General features: G+C 57.0%; 1 protein-coding gene across 1 annotated transcript in view; it reads left to right on the forward strand.

The window, feature by feature from the left end:
- Positions 1-22,993, forward strand: part of GLIS1 (GLIS family zinc finger 1) — an 88,994-nt gene that overhangs the window by 60,341 nt on the left and 5,660 nt on the right. The window contains exons 3-6 of the mRNA XM_047789044.1: positions 4,590-4,751; positions 9,535-9,645; positions 13,198-13,330; positions 18,930-19,086. Of these exons, the coding sequence (XP_047645000.1) occupies positions 4,590-4,751; positions 9,535-9,645; positions 13,198-13,330; positions 18,930-19,086 (563 nt within the window). The remainder of the gene's footprint in view (positions 1-4,589; positions 4,752-9,534; positions 9,646-13,197; positions 13,331-18,929; positions 19,087-22,993) is intronic.

Raw genomic sequence — 22,993 nt, forward strand, 5'->3', positions numbered from 1 at the left:
CCCATGGAAGCATCTTTATACCCTTGGGTCACCATAGCATTGCCTTAGAACCCATCCTTTACCCGCTCAGGGGAACCGAGATCCAAAGCCTAGGATGTGCCTGTTGGCTCCATTTCTGCCCCAACAAGATCCAGGTTTCCATTCCGGCAGCATTTGTTACCCTCCCCCACCCCCAGCACGACAGTGGTGGGGTACCTCTTCCTGCTGCCCTCCCAACCCCCCACAGTCCATGCATGGGGTCCCTTCAAGCCGTTCCCATCCCAAAGGCTATCTCACTCTCTTGGAGGTACCCAAAGACTGTTCTACGGGCTTGGCGTGGGAAGAGTTTTAGGGCCAGACCAATCAATGGCAACACATCAGCCAGGGCCCCTTGCTCTTTATTTTAGGTCAGTAAAACCTGACCCACACTGGTGTCCTCCCTGAGGGCAAGACAGGTGTAACCACCACCACCACCACCCTAATAATAGTGATGACATTTTCAGAGTGTGTCCTATGTGACATATGAATCTATGTATTGCCCCACTGCCACAACAACGCTGAACTGGTTTCTCACATCTTCATTTTACAGAGAAAGACTCTGAGCCAAGGGGAGGGCACTGACTTGCCAAGATCACAGGGCCATCTATTTTCCACATTTGGACCCTTCCTCCCAGGCTCTGACACACCAGACTGTGGAGGGCCTTGAATGCCAGGCTGAGGAGGTTGACCAGATGTCAGAAGGTGCAGTGGGCTCTGGAGGGTCCTGAGCAGGGGTGACCTGGTTAGATTTACAGTTGAGAAATAGATTCATAAAGCATTAGAGCTGGAGGGGCCTCAAGGGCTGCCAGCTGTAAGGCAGCAGAGAGGGGCTCAGGAGAAGCTCACATGCCCCAGCTCTATGATTCCAAAACCAGGCCCTTCTCCCATTGTGTGAGCCATGCTAGGTCCTGGCTTCCCAGGATACAGATGTGGGGGTTGGTGGGTGAGCAGACCTGTCCAGGGTTCCTGTCCTCAGAGATGGAGCCAGCAAAGCCCTGGGGTGACCCCCCTATCACAAGAGGTGCTGGGGCAGCTGCTTTCCCAGGCCCCAGGCCAATACCCCCTTGATATATATGATGGAGCCAAGGGCTGGAGGACCCAGGGTGTGCTGAGACTGTTAGTCCGGATATCAGGCTGCAGGAGGAAGATGGAGAGTGAGATGAGGGATAAGGAGTGAGAAGTAGAACCAGGACATGGGGGCACTTGGGAGCTCACCATGGCCAGTGGGATGTCACACATGCGCGTGCACACACACATACACACACCTTTCCGGCGCTGCAGAGGGACAGGTGGCCCAGGCATTGCCACCCCAGGCAGAATGCCACTCCACTACGTACCTGTCCTGTGACCCTGAGTGATGGCTACCATGACGATATTGAGCAGGAACCTGGTACCTAAACGACCACTTCCTGTGCGGTCCTCACAACCACCCCCCTGGAGTTGGTAGAACGCACCCTGTTTGACAGATGAGGAAACCAGGGCTGAAGAGTTGAAGGGACTCGCCTGAGATCACTCTCAAGTGGAGCCATCAAGACACAAACCCGGGTCGTCCCACATCAGGGTCCATGTCTGTAAAGTGCTGTGCTGTGTCTCTGCGCCCCCAGCCTCGGCTTGACAGTGGGAGAGGAACATTTGCCCTGAGGAATGGAGAGGATATGCGATCCCAGCAGGGACAGTACCAGGCCTAGCAGAGTGAGCACACGGGTGCTGAGCCTGCAAGCATCCTTGTCCTCTTCTCTTTGTCTCTGTTAGCCCATCTCTGGGATTGTTGAAGGAGAAGCCCTGGGGGCTTGGCAGGCATCTGCAAGCCAAGCCCGTGTACCCTCAAGGCCCTGGGAGTCTGCCCTGATGGGGGTGTGGCTCTGCCAGGGGTCCTGCAGCATCCTCTTCCTGAACCTATTCTGATGGGTCAGCATCTCTTCCCCACCTGCTGCTACCTCTGGTTCTACCTTGAGGGACAGCGCCCCCATCACGGTGCCCTGGGCTGCTTGCTTGTTATACCCAAGGCTGGGACTCGGCTCTGGGAAGTTTCAGGGGGGTGGGGGCAAGCAGCTGGGCTGGCATACGCAGGCACAGCCTGGGCAGGTGCACAGGTGTGGGTACCATGATGAACCCTGGAGGAAGGCATGTGCACCTCGAGGCACAGAACCCCTGTTTTTACCTCCATTGGATCACCTTGCTAACCCACCTTTGCCCCATGAGTGAGATGCCAGCCCAGCCCAAAGCCTCAGCCTGGAGACGTGGAGGGAGGGTAGTGGAGGTGCAGTGAAAACCTTCTCCCCGCCAGCTCAGAGTGTGGACCGAGGAGGAGCCGGGAGGTTGGGAAAGGCTTTTCAAAGGAGGTAGTGCTTGAGCACCACGTTTGCTTAGTGAGCCAAGGAAGGAACAGTGTTCCTTTCCAAGGGAACAGTGCCAGCAGGCCTGGGGGCATGGAAGTTCCCCACTCGTTCAGGGTCTCATCACTCCCGTGCGGCGGCAAAGTAGGGCGGACGCCGACGGGGGAGGTGTCCGGCCGTATTGGAAGACCGTGAAGACCAAGCGGCAGATCCCAGACTTTTGAAAAATGTACGAATTAAATTGTCAGCGAGTTGGAAGGGAAGGTGTCCCAGGAGGGGTGCAGGCCAAACCAAGGCGTGGGGGAGCAACTGTGCTGGGATGGAAGGCTGGCCAGACGGGCGTGCAGACCTGGGATGGGGGGTGATGGATGGATCTCCAGAGACCGGCCAACCCATCCAAAGTCAGCAGCAGCACGCTGCACGTGAGTCGTAGCTCCTCTGCCTCAGAGGTCCGTCCACCCTCCCAGCACGGGACAGGGAAGAACAAAGGGACTGGCTGGGGGCCGAGAGGCTGCCGGCTTCAGCTGCTGCTCCATCTCCCTGTGGATGAACTTGGCCATGGCCTTGCAGGAGAGCGGCGGGTGGGGCGGGGGGGTGTCTTGTGGCCTATTTACTCCCCAAACAGGATTTCCTTCTGGTTTTGATGCACGGGAAAGGCATAACATCTGGAAATAGGAAGCAGAACAGCTTCTAAAACCCAGCTGCAGGCAGCTTGCCTTGGACCAGCCCTAGCAGAGCCGACCTGTGGTGGTGGCCGGGCCTTCAAGGGAGAGGTGCCGAGGGAACCCAGCCCTCCTGGTCATCAAGTGTAGATCCTTGTCCTCTCGTCTGCCCCGGCCAGGGAACCCATGGCTTGGGACAGGGAGCCGGCCCTCCTCCAATCTCTTCTTTCTTAAGGGTCCCCTCCCCTGCCCACCTGCCCAGGGAGGCAGCAGGCACAGAGGAGCCACCTGGGCTTTAGCCCCAGACATGGGCTGCATCCCGTCCCAACCCTGTGATCACCCCAGGAAGCCTCCGTCTCAGAGGTGGGGCTGTTGAGGGTACACCCCTCACGGCGGTCGTGGGGTTAAACACCCAGCCCCACGCCTGGACGGACAGAGCAGGTGTGAGCCAGGGCAGGTTCCCCCTCCTGCCCATGGCAAGCACTGTGGGGAGAAGACGGAAGGGGTAGCCCGTCCCACCAGGACCAGGGAATGCTCGCTGGGCAGCGTTCAAGCTGGACTTTGAAGGCTGAAGGGAGATGGCATGGACTGTTGAGACAGGATGTCCCTTACTGAGTGCCTTTCGTGAACAAAGGCTTGGAATTGCCTGGCAAACCGCTGCTGTCGCAAGCCTCTGGTGGGGAGTCAGGAGGGGCCAAAAGGTGTGGAGGCTGAATGCCAGCCCCATAGGGCTTTAGAGGGGACCAGCAGAGTCCGTTCCTATATCAGAGCCTCCTGGGGTAGCTGTGGGATGGAGGACTTTGAAGTTAGAGGATTCTGGAGAGAGATGGGAGTGGGCAGAGGCTGCCGTGATCAGCATTGCTCATTGCTCTCTATCCACCCCGCTCCTGACCAGGGGCCTCAGTCTGTGCTTTGCCCACTGCATGCTACCTGCCCAGCCTGGGGCCTGGTGGGCATTGAATAGATAAATGGCCAAATGAGAAACCAGACATTGAGTTTACTGTAGTCCGTGTGGATGCTGAGTTCCAAATGCAAAGCCCTTTGACGGTCAGTGTCCTGCCCCTTGGGGCCTTCCTATCAGTCCCGCGTAATTGCCACACACTCTTAAGTTTGTAGGCAAGAAAATAAGGCATAGGGAGGTCAAGGGCACTGCCCAAAGCCTCACTGGGACAGAGCCCGACTCAAATCCAGGTGTTGGGCTCCAGATCCAGGAATGCGTGCACTAGATATGTACCTGCATCCTATCCATTCAAGGATGTGCTACCATGAGAGCGTCATGACGTTTCTAGATACCACTGCGGGGTGGGGGCAGATCTGTCCAGAGCCACAGAGGGAAAGACCCCTTTTTTCCTCCAGCCCTAGGGGCCATTTCTAAGTTCAGATCCATCAGGGCTTCCCAGATAGAGTCTGGACCCTGAACGCTTCATGGGGAGTTAAACTGGGGCACCTGGAGGTCTCGGGCAGGACCGGGGCGGGGGGCGGGGGGCGGGGGCAGGGAATGCTGGGCCGTTTCCAGGCTGGGTGGTGGACCCTCCAGGGGCTGCAGAGCACCCCTCACCAGCCTCTCCCGCAGTTTGAAGGCTGCAGCAAGGCCTTCTCGCGGCTGGAGAACCTCAAGATCCACCTGCGGAGCCACACGGGCGAGAAGCCATACCTGTGCCAGCACCCAGGCTGTCAGAAGGCCTTCAGCAACTCCAGTGACCGTGCCAAGCACCAGCGTACCCACCTCGACACGGTAGGCCTGAGGGCGGAGGCCGAGGGTGGAGGGTGGGGGGCGTATACACTGCCCGCTTGCTGAGGTGCGGCGGCAGCTGGCTCCCCCCAGAAGCCCTGCCTTCACCCTGGAGCCCTGTTCACATTTTGGGCAGGATGGTTCTTTGGGGGAGAGAGAAGTACTGTCATCACAAGAGGGTGTTTAGCAGTGTCGCTGGCCTCTACCCATTAGACAGGAACGATGTCCCCCTTCCCAACCAAAAATGTCTTGACATTGTCAGAAATCCTAGGAAGAGGGCCTTGTGCTTTCACTGTCCGCTGGTTGAGAACCACTGCCGTAGCCCAGATACACAAGCCTGGGCACTAGCATCCTTGCCTGTCCCCACTGAGAGGGCGGGCTCACATTCTGCATCCTCTCCTGCTCTTCCCACCCACACCTTCCGTGGAGACAGGCCAGAGGCTCTCGGGCCATTCTCTGTCTCCTGGGCACAGTGGGCAAGGCCGAGGTGAGCAGGGCCTGAGGCTCCAGGCCCCTGGAATAGTGACTGGGCCCCTTGTCCATCTTGTTGCCCTGGACAACTCGCAGCCCTGTCTCCTGTGCATTCAGATGTCAGCCCTTAACAGACCCCTTCCTAGAAGGTCGGCTCCCCCCACCCTACCCTGACCCTGCCAGTCAGGGGGTCCCTAGCCCATTTGATGGATGAGGGAGGCAGGGCTCTGGGAGGCTCCCTGCCTCCTCAGCGGGAAGGTGACAGAGCTGACTCAGATCTGGGCCTCACCCCAGTCTCACAGGGCCTGGGTGAGGGGGCTGCACCCCGCCTGGGGGGACCCTGGCCCCCAGGTACAGCAAGATTCAGGTCCAGAGCCAGACTCCCCGTCTGGGCCACTGGCCTGTGTCTCTGCTCTTCACACACATGTTTGGGGGATTGAATGGTGTGGGGCTGGGAGACCTGAGTGGCCATCCAGCCCTGCCTGTCCAGTACCCAGACGTCCAGATGAGGAAACAGGCCCAGGAGGCAACTGAGCCCTCCAGGGTAAGTTGGCGGCCAGACAGCTCACAAAACAGCAGAGGTCAGAGCTGCAGGCCCCCTGGGCTTTGTTAGCTGGGAAACCAAGATCCAAAAAAGATGGGGGAGGGAGGGGCGGAAAATAGCAGGGAAGACAAGTCTGGGCCCAGGTCAGGCACTGGGCAGAATGTTCGACAAGTCTGCCCTCTCCTCTAAGATCATACACACCCTTCCCCAGTTTAATCCTGGTGACAAACCACAAGGTAGGGGCCTGTCCCCTTTTTGCAAAGAAGCTGAGACTCAGAGATGGAGTCATTGACCGTCACATAGCCGGTAAGTGGGGGGCGGGGACGCACACCCAGCCTGCCTGACTCCACGTCCAGTGCCCCTTGGAGCGTGTCAGCCCCCTACTGCAGGGAAGAAGGGCCCAGGGGACAGGCTAGGAAGGAAGAGCCCTGCCCCCAGCTGGAGTCCCACCCCTCTCCCCACCCCTCCCCTCTCAGGTCCCACTGTCACAGGGTTGGGGACATGAAGTGAGGAGGTATGCTGACAAGTCCTTTTGCCTTCGTGACCTTCTCACATGCGCAGCCCTTGGGGCTCTTGGCACCCAGTGCTGGCCCTGAGAGGCAGGGTTTGTGCCCTGGCACCCTGGTCACGGCTCTCGGAGCCCCAACAGCATCAAGCCTCTCTCCGCCCTCTCCCCCAAGCCTGAGCCATGTCCCTCCAGGCATCTAGGGGTCACCTACCCTGACTTACCCCCTTCCTCCCTTGTCCTGACTGCATTTCCTGGACCCAGCCCCAAAGCAACAGGCCTCTGGCCCCCACTGGGTGTGTGAACAGAGCTCCGAGGGCTGGGTCAGTTCGGGCCCAGAATGAGCCCACAGAGTTATCTCAGCCTGCATCTCCCCAGAAGGTCTGGGTGAAGCCGGGGGCGGTGCAGCCGCCAAGCCCGGCCCGCCTCGTGCCAGCCTCAGGGAAACGCGGCGGGCACTCCGCGTGGCTAGCTTGCTTTCCCAGCGCCGGAGGCTCAGGCCCAGCGGGTCAGCCCCACGCAGGCTGGGCCTTGTTTTCCAGAGCGACCCATTCGTGGCCCCAGCTTCCCTCGGGCACCAGAGAAGGTGGGATTCTCTCCACGGGCAGGAAAGCAGCAGAACGGAGGGGGGAGAAGTAGCCCAGGTTCTGACCCCCGGAGGTCCGAGGAATGCCCCCTGGCCTCTCTGGGCCTCAGTTTCCTCAAACACCCACCCTAGAGAAGGATGGGGGTCAGTTGAGGCAACAGGTGTGGAGGCCAGATGCAGAGTCTGCACAGCAAACTCCAGCCCTTCCTTTCCTGACGTGTGACTCACTGACTGAACGCGGACCAAATTCCGCCATGTCCCGGGCACTCAGTGAGGGGTTCGAGTCCTGGCCACTGCAGACTCTCTGTCCTGCCTTCAGTTTCCTCAGAGGGAAGGTGGGGGTGATAACCTCTCCTTTGCCCACTTCCCTAAACCGTTCAGGGCCACAGAAGAGAGGGAGCACCCTGGCAGAGTGTCACGGGCACTCTGACTCACCGCAAGATCTCGGCCACAGCATGGGCCTCGATTTCCCCATCCATGAAGTGGGGACGCTTTTTACAGGGTGGGTGTGAGACTGAAGGGAGTGGTGGGTGGCAAGTGCTGAGCTTGGTGCCCGCGAGTTGGGAGGGCTCGGCAGGAGAGGAGCTGATCCTGAGCACGGAGCCGGAGGGCTCTTCGAGGTGCTGTCCTCAGAGCGGCCACCTCGGGGGTCCTCCTGTCATCGAGGCTCTGGAGCCGAAGTGATGACTCCAGGCTGGGGCTTGGCTGCTGCTTGGGACAGCCTCGGGGTTTCCTGAGGGCTCGTGGGGGAGCTGGGCCGGAGGAATGTCCTACACACGTCAGGCCCTGGAAAAACAAACACAGAGATGGGCCTTGTGCCCTCTTTCCAGGCGAGTGCGCCTGCACACACGGAGCTTTGTTTGTTTGCTTTTTTGGCCAAAGCGTGTGGATTTGTATCAGCATCCTCACGGGACGGGGCCTGGGGCAGCACAGGGTCCATGAGAGGGGAGAGTGTGTGTGTGTGTGTATCAGTGGGGGGCTCATGAGAGGGGCCCTATGTGTGTGTGCGTGTGTGTGTGTATGTGTGTGCAGGTGTGTATGCGTGCAGGTGTGCGTGGCTGTGTGTCTGTGCACACATCCTGGGGGCGGGGGTCAGGCCCGTGAGGGAGGGGCCCCCTTACTGTGTGGGTCTGCGTCTGTCTCCGTGTGGTTGTGTGGGGGCAGGTCTGAGGCCTGCCGTCCACCCTCCCGCCCACACCTTCCTTTCAGCCCGGCCAGCTTCTCACTGCGCTGTCTCTCTCTTTTTGCTCTCCTCCGTCTCTTTACCCTGGCAGCTCTCCATGGCAGCACCAAGGTATGGCCATCTCTTTCTGCTTCCCCCTCCCCATGAGACCCAGCAGGGCCGACTCGCCTTGAGGTTTGGGGGCAGCTCCAGTGGGCACATCTGACGGGGACCTAGGCATCACCTCCAAACATCCCCTCACATCCCCTGTAGCTGCTGGAGGCCAGAGGGCCCTGTGAGATCAGAACTGCTATATGTGTTCAAAAAGGAGCCTTAGGGATCTCAGACCCCAGTAACAGCTGGGGTCCCCAAGCAGGGTCTTGTGGAGGCCTCTGCGGGGAGCTCAGAACTCAGAGCCACAAAGCCCCTGCCCTGGGCCAGTGCCTGGAACTCGAGATGGATCAGAAGGGACCCTCTCCTGAGGAACACTCAGCACTGAACAGACCCAGCAGTGCAGGGGACAGGGCTGATACTGAGCTGGGGAGGTGGCGGGAAGAAGACTCGAGGTGGGGTTGGAGAGCAGGTGACAAGGGCTGGGCAGGAGGAGGGTGAGGACTCAGGCAGGGCCAAGTCACAAAGGGCCTTCAGTGCCTGGAGATGGGCTGTATCTGAGGGCACTAGGGAGCCATGGGGGTTAGAAGGTAAGAGCGTGGCCAGGTCTGGGGGAAGGCCCTCCGGTGGGAGTGTGCGGGGGCTGGAGGCACAGAGAGCAGGGTGGGGTCTGGGAGGAACCAGGGGTGGTGGTGTTGGGCATGGATTTGTTCTAGATGAGTGATGGGGTTCCCAGGGGAGGGACACAAAGGGCACAGATGCCAGCCTCCCCAGGGCTGCGTCTGAGATGCTGTTCCCTTCTGGTCTCCCGCGACTGTCAGACAAGGACCTGGGCTTTGCTTGGTCTGGAGACCAGCCTGGGGTTGCTGGACCTGCCACAAGGTTTGGTCAGGAGCCTGGCATGGGCCCTGCCATAGGCTTGGCCTCACATTGTTCTGCTTTGCCCCGTGCTGGCCCTCTCTTTCCCTCTCCTCCTTCTCCTCCAAGGCAACCGATTCATTGTACCCCTTGTCCCCTTGCTGCTTCTTTGCAGCTGGCGGCTGCACAGGGTATTTTCTCAGAGCCAGTGTCAGAGCTGAAGAATCCTTAGAACTCAGTTGGCCCCATTTTGCAGAGGAGAAAAGTAAGACTCAGAGAAGGGGAGGTGACTCAGCTAGGTCCCAATGTGAGGGGAGAATGGGGACACAGCCCCCTCCTTCACTACCAGGCCAGGGCCTTCCCCGCACCCGTGCACAGGGCCTGGCCCAGTCAGAGCCCTCCTGGCCCAGGACACGGCGGGGAGGGACCAGGTGTGAGCCTGCAGCCGCTCGTCGCCTGGTCATCGTCCCCACTGCAGGCCACGCAGTAGGACCTTGGGCCTGGCAGGTGGCCCCTTACTCACCCCACCTCTGCCCCCTGACATTCCAGAAGCCGTACGCCTGCCAGATTCCTGGCTGCTCCAAGCGCTACACAGACCCCAGCTCCCTGCGCAAGCACGTGAAGGCCCATTCAGCCAAAGAGCAGCAGGTGCGTAAGAAGGTAAGCGGGCTCCGTCCCGGGTCCATCTCTGCAAACCCCCCTGGCCTCCCGGCCACCTGTCGAGCGTCAAGCCAGGTACGAGCCACACTCCCTGCATGCATTCAGCCTTCTGCACCTGAGGGTGCCCCTGACCCTCGTCCTCTGTCTGCCTCCCACTAGCTAGAGTAATCCCTAACTTATGATGGTTCAACTTACACTAGTTTGACTCATGATGGTTGGACTTCATGATTTTTCAACTTTACAGTGATGCGGAAGTGAAACAAATTCAGTAAAAACCATACTTTTAATTCTGAATTTTGATCTTTCCCGGGCTCATGATGTGCAGTAAATCCTGTCTTGTGCTGCTGGGCAGCAGCCATAGCTCCCAGTCAGCCACACGATCGCAAGGGGGAGCAACCAATACACTTAGAGCTGTCCTGTGCCCAGACTGCCATTCTGGTTGTCATTTGAAGTACAGTATTGTGTACATTACATAAGCTATTCAGTACTTCATTATAAAATGGGCTTTATGGGAGATGATTTTGCCCAACCGTAGGCTCGTGGAAGTGTCCTGAGCACATTTAAAGTAGGTGGGGCTCAGCTAGGGTGTTGGGCAGGTTCAGTGTATTAAATGCATTTTTGACTTGTGATATTTTGCACTTAGGGTTTATGGGGACATAACCTCAATATAAGTTGAGGGAGACCTGACCTTTGTCACAAAGGACATTTATCCAGCCCCATGCCGTCCACCAGCTCCTCTCTCATCCATCTGCCCACTGAGCCATCCGACCATGGCTCCTTTATAAACATTTGCCATCAGGCCCTCGTAGGCATCGAGGATGCACAAATACAAAACCATGGTCCCCACCTGCCGTGGGGACAGTGAGGGACAGACATAGAGATAATTAGGTACAATATGAGCAAGACCACAGGAGACACGTGCAGAGAGTAGTGGGGGCACAGAGAAGGGGCTTAGCCCATCAGCGTGGGGATGGGAGGGTCATAGCAGAAGTGACATGGGCACGGAGACAGGGTAGAGAGGGCCAGCGGTGCTGGCGGGCACTCTGGGCAGCCTGCCGGCTCACTGCTACTAGCCCGCTGACCTTGGGCACGTGGCTTAGAGCCTTTGTTCATGCTCCTCAACCATCAGGTGGGGCAGTAGAGAACTTGCTTTAAAGGGTCGTCCCGAGGCTTGAATGAGTACATTTATGTTAAAGGTTTGGAGGAGCACGTGGCCCAGAGTAAAAGTTCCGAACAGCAGTCAGTGCGTGTTGTCAGGAAGTCCTGAAGAAGGAAGAAGTGTTGAGCAGATGACAACAGCGCCCCAGGGAGCAACTGACATTTGAAACACTGTGCAAGGATGCACAGGTGCCCTGCCTGCCTCGGGGCTGCGCAGCCAGGCACACGGAGGGGAGGCGGTGCAGGCAGGGCCGCAGGACAGCCTGAAGCCCTGCAGAGGGGTCTGGGCTGTCCTCAGGACAAGGGGTGCCAATGAGTAGTTGTAAGCAGAGAAGGGGCGTGCCACCTTGAAAGATGGCTCTGGGGACCAGGTGAAGAATGGGATGAGATGGTTGGAGGGAAATTGAAGGCAGCAAGGCCACTGCTGGGAGCAGGAGAGATAGTGGGGTCCCAACCTGGCGGGGGGCGGAGGGGGACAAGGGACTGGGCTTGGAGACTGCCTGGCAGGGTGGGCAGGGGCGGGGGAACTGGCAGAAGAAGCATCGGTGTCGGGCATTGCATGCAAGGATGGATGCTGGGCTCCTTCACCAGGACAGAGAATCTAAGGAAGAAGCAGGTTTGCAAGACAAAGCAGTGGATTCTGTTTTGGGCAAGGAGAGTGTGAGCAGCCGAGGGACCCAGGAGGGATGGGACTGCACCTGGGGGCAGAGCCTGCCCGGCTGGGTTTAACCCACATCTCCCAAGGACCACCAGGGCTTGAGTGTCAGGGGAAGAGAAACAGCAGGGGCCACTCTGGGAACATCAGCCTGACAGAGGACAGAAGGGAAGAGGCCAGTCATTTGTTCAGCAAGATTTAGGAGCCCCTCCTGTTTGCCAAGCACTGTTCTAAGAACTGTGGGTACAGCGTGAATAAAGCAGAGAAAGGCCCAGCGGCTGGAGAAAGCAGACCGCAGTTGTCCATGGATGAGATATTCAGGGCTGGGGTGCTAGGAGCAGGCAGGCCTCAGTGGGAAAGACCGTGGGGAAGGGACAGCCAGGCTGGGGAGCCACTGGAAACAGTAGAGCAGAAAAGGGACGTGGTCACAGCATGCACCGCGAGGTCGCCGGTGACACGCCACACCCATGTTCACCCTGAGAAGCGAGGGCTGAGCCTGGTGCTTCCCAGACGGTACCTCAACTCGTCTTCTCTATAACCATAGGAAGTGGGCAAGTGTTTCTCATTTTATAGATGTGGCCACTGAGGCTCAGAGAGGTAGCAAATCTGCCCAGAGCTGTGCAGTGTGGGAGTGGCAGAGCCGGACCCACCCGCTTCCAGGGCCTGAGCTCCCTCCACTGCTCTCAGGTTGAGGGGCCTGGGCAGGGACAGGGAGTAGCCCAGACTCCACGCCAGAGAGGCTTCTGTCCCAAGAAGATGATGCCTGAGGACCAAAATCCTACCCTGGTTTTCCCAGGCCCCGTGCTTGGCTCACACTGAGCCCCAGGGACCTGGGGCCGCAGATCTGCAAACCTCCCAGTAATAAGCATCCATTAAGAGCCATCGGGGATGATGTATCTTTCTGGGTAAAGCGACCCTTGTATTATGACAGCTCCTTGGCAGCCCTGCTGCGTTTCATAGAGAATTAGAAATGCTTTTCTTCCTTAATTCTCCTCTCCTGCTGCTCCTAATCCGATCGACATTGCGGTCTGCAAGAACATGCCTTGCCCCTCTTTTGCCAGAAACTTAATTTACATGGAAAACAGCTGCTGGGTCAGGGAGCTGAGGGCCCATCAAGAGGCTGGGCGTGCCTTCCCCTAGCCTGGGTGCTGGCCCTGCTGGCCTGGGAGTCTGGAAAACCCCTCGAGGCTGACTCCCAGCTGTTGGGTGACATGTGTCAAGGCTCTTGCCTTCTCCGGGTTGGCTTTGTCCCACATAAAATGAGGGTTTGAACCTTCAGGACTCGGATAGTTGGCTTTGGGCTTTCCCTGGGAGAAGAGACCCTTCCCACCCGGGCGCACGCCCCCTTTCGTTGCCCGAGGGCTCCCTGAGAACTCCCTGGTCCCTAGGTGCCCCATCTAGGAAGCGTCCACCAACTTCCTCTCCCTCCATCCCTCCCTCGGTCTGAGGGCTCTCCCAGCCTGCCCAGCTCTCCCCATTTGCTCTCACACAGGTACCCCCCTCCATTAAAATCCTTGCATGTTCAATCTCACTGTAGCATCTCCTTCTCAGCCCTGAACTGACCCAGCCCTCGCCATCTACCCAGTTAGCTCCATTGTCCAGATAATGAAACGGAGGCACAGTGAGGCAAAGGGCTCTGCCCTGGGGCCACTGCTTCCCGCCCTGTTCATTAAAGCAAGGGTTGCCCGTGGGCAGGTGATGCCCCACTAACACCTTCTCTGCTTCTGCTCGCTCCCCAGCTGCACACGGGCCCTGACGCTGAGGCCGACGTCCTGAGCGAGTGTCTGGCCCTGCAGCAGCTCCACGCATCCACACAGCTGGCTGCCAGCGACGGGAAGGGTGGCCGCGCCCTGGGCCAGGAACTGCTCCCAGGTACGCATGCGCGGCGGGCCGGGCCAGGCGCACAGCCACAGCCTGCAGGGTCCCTTCCTGCACCCAGCCCTGGTGCGGGAGGACAGCCATGGTCCGAGGGCCCCAGGGGCCACGTGGGCACGGCCTGCTGAAGGGCACCCATTGCCTGTGCAGCGAATCTGGCCCGGCGGACACACGGTGGCACGGTGGACGTGGTTCCCCAAATGTTTACCCCATGCTCCCCTTGCCTCCGAGCCACTGTACCTGCCTCATCGGCCTCCACTCCCCTCCCCTGCACAAGGCAGCTCCTGCACTTCCTTCAGGACCCATCTCAGGGTTCAGCCCAGGCCTCAGCTTGGAGTCCCCTGTCCTCCCCACCACGACTCCTTGCCTCCGAGGAGGAAAACCGAGGTTCAGTGAGGGTGGGCACTTGACCATAGTCATTTGCCTCTCTTCGCGAGATGGGGTCCCCTCCAAACCCTGGGACCCTACAGCCCGTCCAGCCGGACACTCAGAACCTCTGGTCCAGCTGAGGCAGCCTGTCTGTCCCTCCCAGCAGCCGCAGTCCACGGGGCAGTTCTCAGGCCCCTGCAGGAATTCCTGGCTGCTTGGGAATCCAGCCCAGAAAAGGGCAGTGTGGCCTGTGGATTCCAGCTGACAATACTTGTGCTCTACCCTGCTCCCCCCAAAGAAACCACAGTATCAGAGCAGAAAGCTCTTCTCACCCTCCGGGATTTCTTGAATTACTCCAGCCGTTATAAACATTTTTTATTCTCCAGTTCCTTAAAATTCTCGCCCCTCAGCGTTAAAGTTGCAGCAGATTTAAAACCGTGTCAAAGCACTTATCAAACAGCCTGGGGAATCAAAGGTGTTTTCCCGTTCTCTGGGTCGCCCTTCACAGGGGTCATGCTGAGACAGGTCCACAAGGGTGAGGACTCCCCAGGAGGATGGGTCCACAATGGAGGGACCACACCCACCTCCCTCCAGCTACGGGGCTCGGCTGCCATGGGCTGCTTCGCAAGGGTTAGAGTTGCTCAAATAGCAGGGACAAGAGCTAGGGATGACCCAGCCTAGAGATGAAAGTTTGCATCTCAAGTGCCAGCTTCCTGCCCTGTGGCTAGAGCTCTGTGTGGAGAAGGATTCTGAGGCTCAGCAGGAAAGAGAGCTGTGACCGATTAGTAATGGCTTCGCGGGGGCAGAAGTTCTGCAGCTGCACTGTTTTTACCCTGGAAGGACTCAGCTCTGGGCAGGAAAAGGATTGAGCCAAGGTCATCCAGAAAAGTTAGCAACAGATCCAGTTTGGAAGCCTGTTCTCCCAGATACTAGCCCAGGGTTTGTCTCAAGAAGAGGGGCCAGGGCCAGCAATAACCTTAGGCTGGCCACCTTACAAATATTATCTCATTCAGGCCCCAGTGAGCCCATGCTGCAGATGAGAAACAAGTCACTGAGGCAGCATCCTGCATTGGGGAAGGAAGGGCACTAGGGTAGGGTCATACCAGGCCGCCCAGGACTCTTGTGATGGCAGGTGACAGGTATCTCCCTTGCCTTGAGCCTCAGTTTCCCCCTCAGACCTGCTGTGACAACAAATGTGATTAGGATGTGATCATTTCTATAAATCCAGTGTGACCGGGAATTTCATCATTATTATTGTTGCTCATGGTGAAGGAGAAGAGGAACTATTTATTCATCCATCTCATAATAAGACACAAGCCGCATTTATTGAATAAGTGCCAGGAGCTGTTCTAGAGACTCTACATGGATGTGTTAACCAACATAATTCTCATGCCAGCCTCATCAAGTACATGCTACTGTGCTCTTTCTTTTCCAGATGAGGAAACTGAGGCTTTGAGAACTTAAGTAACTTTTTTTTTTTTTTTTGCCTTTTAGGGCTGCACCTGTGGCATTTGGAGGTTCCCAGGCTAGGGGTTGAATTGTAGCTTCAGCTGCCGGCCTACTCCAGAGCCATAGCAACGCCAGATCCAAGTGGCATCTGTGACCTACACCACAGCTCACGGCAACGCCGGATCCTTAACCCACTGAGCAAGGCCAGGGATTGAACCCACATCATTATGGATACTAGTCGTGTTCGTTAACCACTGAGCCATGACAGGAACTCCAGAACTTAAGTAACTGTTTGCTGAGATTCCACAACCAGTAGATGGCAAAGGCCTATTCGAAGCCAGGCCAGCCAGCTGCAGGCCATGCCCTTAACCAAACCCCCTGCTGCCTCCCCACTGCCCAATACTATGCCTCCCCATACTGTGTGCCAGGCTCTGTGCTGCTCCCTGTCCTTGAGCTGACTCCAGCCCACTGGGAAGAAGAAGACCAGCCAGGCAAACCCAGGAGTCCTGGGTCCCCCTGAGATTCGGCTGCCAGGTTCTTCTGCAGACCCCGCAGCAGATGCTGAGGCGCAGTTGGGAACAGATGTTAGGGCCAGAGGTTAAGTGCTCACGGCTGATGATTGATGACGCTGATTTACAGCCTGAAGTGGTGCGGGTCTGGGGCAGGGACCGTGGTGTCCCCACTCCGGCTGCTCCGCACGGTATGGCAGGTCCTTCCTTCCCGCCCACTGTCAGTCCTCAGGTTCAGTGTGCCCGGTTCACCCACTCAGTCGCCCACCATGTGCTTGTCCTCAGGGAGCTGTACGGGCAGGGACCTGGACCAGGGCAAAGGCAGGGAAATGCGACACATCCCATGGGTGTGGACAGAGTCCGGAACAGGGAGCTGAGGGTAGGGAGATGCTGGCGAGGGCGACCTCACCTCTTCATTGTCCGACTGAAGGAAGCTCCTGCAAGCTTGTCTTTCATCGAGAAGGACCAGCTCTCTTCGCAGGAAACCCTCAGGAGCTCAGGCAGGCCTCCTGCAGCCAACCCGGTGGATGGGCAGTGAGGACATGAGAAGCATGAGATCAGCATGGCTGAGGGAGAGGGTGCAGGATTTATTAGGGTTCTGGGCCTTCCCAGCTGTCACATCCCATATTGGTTCAAGATGGCAGGTGAGGAGCTGCTTTAGAGAGTGGCGAGCAGAGTAAGCCATGAGCCATGCTGAGCCAGCCTCCATCCACAGAGATCCCCTCCTGGGTCTTCTTGCCCCAGCTGGGAGGGACGTGTGGCTGAGGCAGGTGGCAGCTGGATAGACAGGAGGTGCTGCCCCTGGGAGCAGAGGTCCCAAGACAGGGAGGGGACGGACTGGGGCAGAGAGGCAGAGGACCCCCAAGAGCCCATTCAGAGGCTGGCTCTCAGATCCAGGCTGCAGTGAAGCCTGGACACCTAGCTGGATACCCAGGCCGCAGCCTGAGCTGGAGCCCTGGGCTATTTCCTGGACCGAGCTTTAAATGGACTTTCTATTGGTGTCCCTTGGGAAGCCTGATTCGCTACCCGTTGTGTGACTTTTGACAAATCATTGACCATCTTGAGACTTTGTTTCCTCATCTTAAAATGGGATCATATTACCTTCTGTATTGACAGTTGTTGAGATGGTTAAACCAGATGGTGCAGGAAAAGAACTTGACATATAGCATCCTCTTAATTAGCTCTCGTTGATAATATACACTTATTGTAAGAGTAGGGTATCAGCAAATGTAACCCATCCACAGGATGTCTGCTGCTCTAGCTCCAGACCACGGGTTGCAGACTCTTTGCTTTACAAACTGTGTGGTGCCACAGTCCCCACTGTTCCCTATTGTAAATCACTGTGTTTCACTTATTTTTCTCCCTGCTGTGCCATTTAAGGCATTGACCTTGCAATCCCTGCCACAGCCCTGGTCAATTCCTGGTAGTAGCTCCCTGAATTGCAGGCCTGAACCAGAAGTGTCAGCCTGGAATGGACTGGCCTTAGAACCCCAACCACCTGACAAAAAATAAAATAAAATAAGAAATAAAAATTAAAAAGGAGTTCCCTGCGTGGCTAAGCGTGACTGGCATCCATGAGGACACAGATTTGATCTCTGGCCTTGCTCAGTGAGTTAAGGATACAGGGTTGCCATGAGCTGTTGTGTAGACACGGCTCAGATCCCACATTGCTGTGGCTGTGGTGTAGGCCAGCAGCTGCAGCTCTGATTCGACCCCTAGCCTGGGAACCTCCATATGCCACAGGTGTGGCCCTAAAAAGACAAAAAAACAAACAAACAAACAAACCCAGTCACCCAAAAAGGTGAAAGTTCCTCCTTGACCCCATCTGTGAAAACAGTGTGGTTTATTCTCAGACGGTCCTTGTGAAGTGATGAGAGCATTTGGCCTGGATCCATGATGACCAGAGTGATACTCAAAATGTGACAGCTGGGAGTTCCCGTCATGGTGCAGCAGAAATGAATCCAACTAGGAACCATGAGGTTGTGGATTCGATCCCTGGCCTCGCTCAGTAGGTTAAGGATCCAGCATTGCCATGAGCTGTGGTATAGGTTGCAGATGCAGCTCGGATCTGGCTTGGCTGTGGCTGTGGTATAGGCAGGCAGCTGCAGCTCCGACTAGACCCCTAGCCTGGGAACCTCCATATGCTGTGGGTGCAGCCCTGAGAAGCCAAAAAAAAAAAAAAGTGACAGCTGAGCAATCAGAGTGGACATAGGTGCAGCTCTAGGCATGGCCTGCAGGTCCACAGAGCCCTCCCAGAGCATCAACTTGATGAGCTGATTTCTAGGATAATGATGTCAATTTGATTAAAATTCAAATAAACACGGGCAGATTAAAGAGGAGGGTGCAAAATTGGACTTACTTGTTTCAGGTAAAATAAGGAACGTCAGACATTTGCAGTCCTTGCTGTGAGCTTCTCAGGCTCCAGTCCCAGAGTAGAGGGGATTCATTCTTCCCTCTAACTGGGGGTCCTTAGCGAAGGCATCTGGGAAGCACTGGCATCAGTAACTGACTACTCTCAGACCCTCAGTTGAGCCCCTGGGGCCGCATCTGACCCTAGTTGCCCACATTCAATTTACTAGCCCACCATGTCTTCTTGACGAGGATAAGACCCTTGGAAGTAAAAGATGATAAGGGGTGGATCACCCTGCAGGTGTCTTCCAGAGGCTTAGAACTAGGCTGACGCCTCTCTGCAGTAGAACCCTTGTGCAGTGTACAGCCTACACAACTGTCTGCAGCCTCCCTTCTCCTGAGTCTCCCAGGCCAGCCTGCCATCCAGCTAGCACAGTCATCCTCTCTCCGGAACCCCTCCAGTGGGCATTCAGGCCCTACTTGCACTGCTTTTCTCAAGCTTCTTTTCATTCTAGGGTCTCCGCCTACTTCTGCTGCTATGTTGTGTAATCCCCCTCTTTCAAAGAACAACCCTAGAAATGTGAGGCAGCCTGCTCCATTCAGTACATCCTCACCCCAATAAACACACACACACACACACACACACACATACCACACACACAGAGCCCAACCACCCCATGCCTCTCTCAGCCCCTTGTTAGTCTACCTCCACTCAGCATAGACCTCAGCCCACACACAGCCCTTCAGCCCTGGCGTGAACAGAGGAAAGGGGGGGCCACATCTTCCCCACTTGGGCCCCTAACCTTCCATGGCTACAGCCTGGCCAGTTTCCCTTCTCATCTTCCTCCAGCTCCTGGAGTGCCCACAGTCCTCTCTAGGGAGCGGCTGAAGCCCAGTGAAATTTGTTTGCTTCCCTGCAGGCATGTATCCTGGCTCCATCACCCCCCATAATGGGCTGGCATCAGGCATCCTGCCCCCTATGCACGACGTCCCTTCCAGGCACCACCCACTGGATGCTACCACCAGTTCCCAGCACCATCTGTCCCCTCTGCCCACGGCCGAGAGCACCAGGGATGGGTATGTACAGCAAGCCAGTCCTCCAGGCCAGCAGGTGGGCACCTGTGTGGGCAACAGGTGAGGGCATTACTGGTAATGGAAACAGCCAACATTTATGCCGCCCTCACTGGGTACTGTGCTCGGTACTGAACCCACAGCGTGCACTGTGTCATCAGTGCTCTCAGTGGGCTTCTTGATGCCTTACTTGGTGCCCCCTTGTCTCCGGTGGGTGTGGCCCCTGAGAAGGTGCTGCATCCTCACCCAGCCCTGCACTCTGAGCCACCCCCGGGCCTCCTTGGGAGCCTGACCCTGACTCCTCTTTGGTTTGCACCATGTGTGATGAGCAGCTTGCCCACTGCCCACTCTAGAGATGCCTGCCTGGACCTCACCTCTGCTCCCAGCCACCGCAGCTGTGACGATTGCTGGGCCTGCAGGGGCTATCCTGGAGCCCTGACCGCGGGCTCATGGCACGGAGGGGGCCTCTTCCTGTATTCCGTGTGGTTCCCACTGTGGCCATTGAATTGGCTAGAAATGGTGAATGGGCTCATTGCTGGCCCCTAGTGCTTGGGAAATCTGTTTTCCTTGCAAATGGGCACAGGGAGGCCTCCCAGCTGCCGGTCTGCCATCTCTGCCACTTTTGCTTGTGGCCAGCAGGACTCGATTGACTTGTCCCCCAAGCCCTGGCCCCAGCACCTTCCTTCTCCTCTGCTTTTCCTTCTCGAGGCCATTGCCTTGGCCTTGGCCTGCCTGTGCCTGGGGTCACCGGCCTGAGTTCATCACCAAATTTGTTGTCTAGGGCCCCTCACTGGGCTCCGCCTGCTACTGACTCTTCTATCCACTCAGTGTCCAGTTATTGAGCCCCTGATGTGGGCAGAGCCCTGGGCCCAGTGCTGGGGCCACTGATAACCTTGGCCCTGGTGAAGTTCACTGTGACAGACCTATAGGTATTGACCACACAGAGCACACGCCTTCAGGGAAGGAGGCTGAAGGGGCTGTGGAGGCCCAGAGAAGAAGCCTGTGCAGTGGGGGAGGATGTCAGGGAAGACTTCCTGGAGGTGGTGTTAAGCCAGGCCTCCAAGAGTAAGCAGGAGTTGGCTGAGTGGAGAGGTTGGGAGGAAGGAGCAGCAGGAGCGTGGGCAGGCATGGTGAGAGCTTGGTGTCTTTGGGGGACTCCCAACCCTTCATGTGAAGTGACAACCTCGGGAGAGAGGTCCCCGGCACCAGATCACAGGACCTGTGGCAGGACTGTGTGAGGATGTCAAGCTCTGAGCAAGTGAGGTTTGGAGTGAGAAGCGTGGGGCTGGACTGTAGCACGGAAGGTGGGAGGATGGCAGCCTGAGCCAGTGCCCCTGTGGAGGAAGGAGGGACACCCGGGAGGCAGGAGAGGTGTGGGATGAGCGGGCGCAGGGGAAAGTGGCTAGGCGGGGAAAGGAGGACCCGTCAGGGACCAGCCCCTGGGTGTGCAGGGTGTGCCCTGGGTGTTCGTGGGCAGGGGAAGACTGGCCGTGGGTGAGAGAAGAGCCACAAAGAGGCCGCCTGGTGGAGTGCACAGGGGGACCCAGAACACCAAGCCCTCCTCAAGCCTCAGTTGCTTGCCTCCTCTGTAAAATGGGCATTGAGGAGTTCCCATGGTGGCTCAGCAGTAATGAACCTGACTAGGACCCATGAGGATGCAGGTTCGATCCCTCACCTCGCTCAGTGGGTAAAGGATCCGGCATTGCCATGAGCTGTGGTGTAGGTTGCAGACACAGTTCGGATCTGAGGATCTGATGTAGCTGTGGCTGTGATGTAGGCCTGCAGCTGTAGCTCCGATTTGACCCCTAGCTTGGGAACTTCCATATGCCGCAGGCGCGGCCGTAAAAAATTTTTTTAATGTAAAATGGGCATTAAGATACCCTCCTCTAGGCAGGTGGCAAGGATCAGTTACACATGCCTGATATTGTATGTGTCACCTGGTACAGGTTCCATGGACCCTAGCCCCTGGTCCCTCACCCACCCACTGGCTCAGGCTACCTGCTCACCCACCAGCCAGCGTCAAAACATCACCAACCAAAGGCAAATAAACTACACAGGCCTTTTCCCACTCAGGCCTGTGCACTCTGCTCCGCCTCATTCATCACCTGCCTGCCGCCTGCATAAGTGCCCGTCACAAATTCCTGCAGTGAGAGGCAGAGTGATGACAAGACTGAGATGGGACCCCCGGCCTGCCCGGCCACCCGTGCCTGCAGGAGCTACGGCCAGGGCCATCCCACCAGCCGGGCGCCCAGGCTCCCCCAGGCTGCCCGAGAGAAGGGCCCTCACGCCTGACCCCAGGCCCAGGCCCAGCTTGAATGGGTTTCTTTTTTCAGCCCCTGAGAAGAGGCGAGGATGGGGGGGCAGGCCTTCAGCCTCCCCTCCTGCCAGAGTCAACAGGGAAGGCCACTCGTGGCTCCCCGGTGGTTTGCTGGGACGTTAAATAGCTTGACAGAATTATCTGATTCACTCAAAAATATGCTAAGAGGGCCTGACTTCATGACCAAATTTATTTACCCTGGCTCAGAGAAGACGCCCAATAGGGTGGCTTTTTTTCTCCCCGGCCCTGCACGAGGTATGAAGCCTAGTCTGCCAGGCCAGTAAGGTTTTATATTAATTTTTATAGGTTCCAATTGAAGCAAAAATATTTGATTTAGGGATCATTTGCATGACTCAGAAGAGGAACTCCAGATGATCTTTTTTCCTTTTAAAGAGTTCAGGTAGAGCAACGTAACCTCAGCCCTCACGTCTGCCGTGGAGAGAGTGTGTTCTGTTTAATTTCACTGGCTGTGAAGGTGGCAAATGTGAATTTATGGCAGGTTGGAGACAGGGAAAACAAACTTTGAAAAGGCATGGTTCTTTCCCCCTCAGATCTGGTTCTCCTTAACTCTGCAGTGCTGTTAATCTCTCGGTTTTGTAGCTGAGTGATTCAGAAATCCATGCGTTCGTGTGGATCAGCTGTTTGCGGAGTGCCAGCCCCAGTGCTGAGCATGGAGGGACTGAGAAGGCCAGGGGAGGGGAAGGACAGGAAGTCAGCGAAGAGCCGGGGGTGGGTGCCAGGATGGGGTCGGCCCAAGACAGGAGGGTACCAAGCAGCAGGCTGGAAGGAGGAGGACCCTCTCTCCTGGCCATGCCCGGGCCCAGCCTCAGCCAGGAGAGCTGGTTAGAAGGACACATGGCTTGTGCACAGCCCTCCACAGTTTATACAGCGCAATGGTAGACCCCCTTGATGGTCTGTGCGACAGGCCGAAAAATACTAATGATGATGATAATGATAATGAATTCATGATAAGAATTCAGTTCATTAATTAAAGGAGGCTGATGTGTCCCTCTAGCGTCTTAGATGCCAGGCTGGGGACCCTGGACCCGGCGTGGAGTCCCTCTTCTGCTGTCTTCCACACATTCGAATGGCAGGGGTCCCAGACATAGCAAGGATGGCAGTGCACTGTCCTCACAGGGGCAGTGACTGCAGGATGCCCAAGTTAGAGCAGGCGGGGTCCCTGAGGAAGCGCAGGCACGAAGCCCACCAACCTCTCCCCCAATCTCCTTGCCCCAGTATGAGACCGTCTCGCTGCCTTCAGAGAGAGGTGCTGATCTGTGTGTTCACACCTCCTTGGGTCTTGGAGGGTGGGCAGGGATACCATGCCTAGCCTCAAAAGGCCACCTGGGGCTGTGACACTGAGTGAGGAGGGTATTTTAATGTGGATGGGCCAACATATCCTTAATGTAGGAGTTCCCTGGTGGCCCAGCAGTTAAGGAGCCACTGTTGCCACTGCTGCAGCTTGGATTTGATCCCTGGTCTGGGAATTTCCGCATGCCACAGGGGTGGCCAAAACAAAAAACCATAAAACAAAACAAAAAACAACTTATCCACTAAGGCAAACAAGAAAATAAATACTCTGAGCCCTTGAGCTCT

The sequence above is a fragment of the Phacochoerus africanus genome, chromosome 8 (assembly GCF_016906955.1).
Source record: "Phacochoerus africanus isolate WHEZ1 chromosome 8, ROS_Pafr_v1, whole genome shotgun sequence".
Lineage (NCBI taxonomy): Eukaryota > Metazoa > Chordata > Mammalia > Artiodactyla > Suidae > Phacochoerus > Phacochoerus africanus.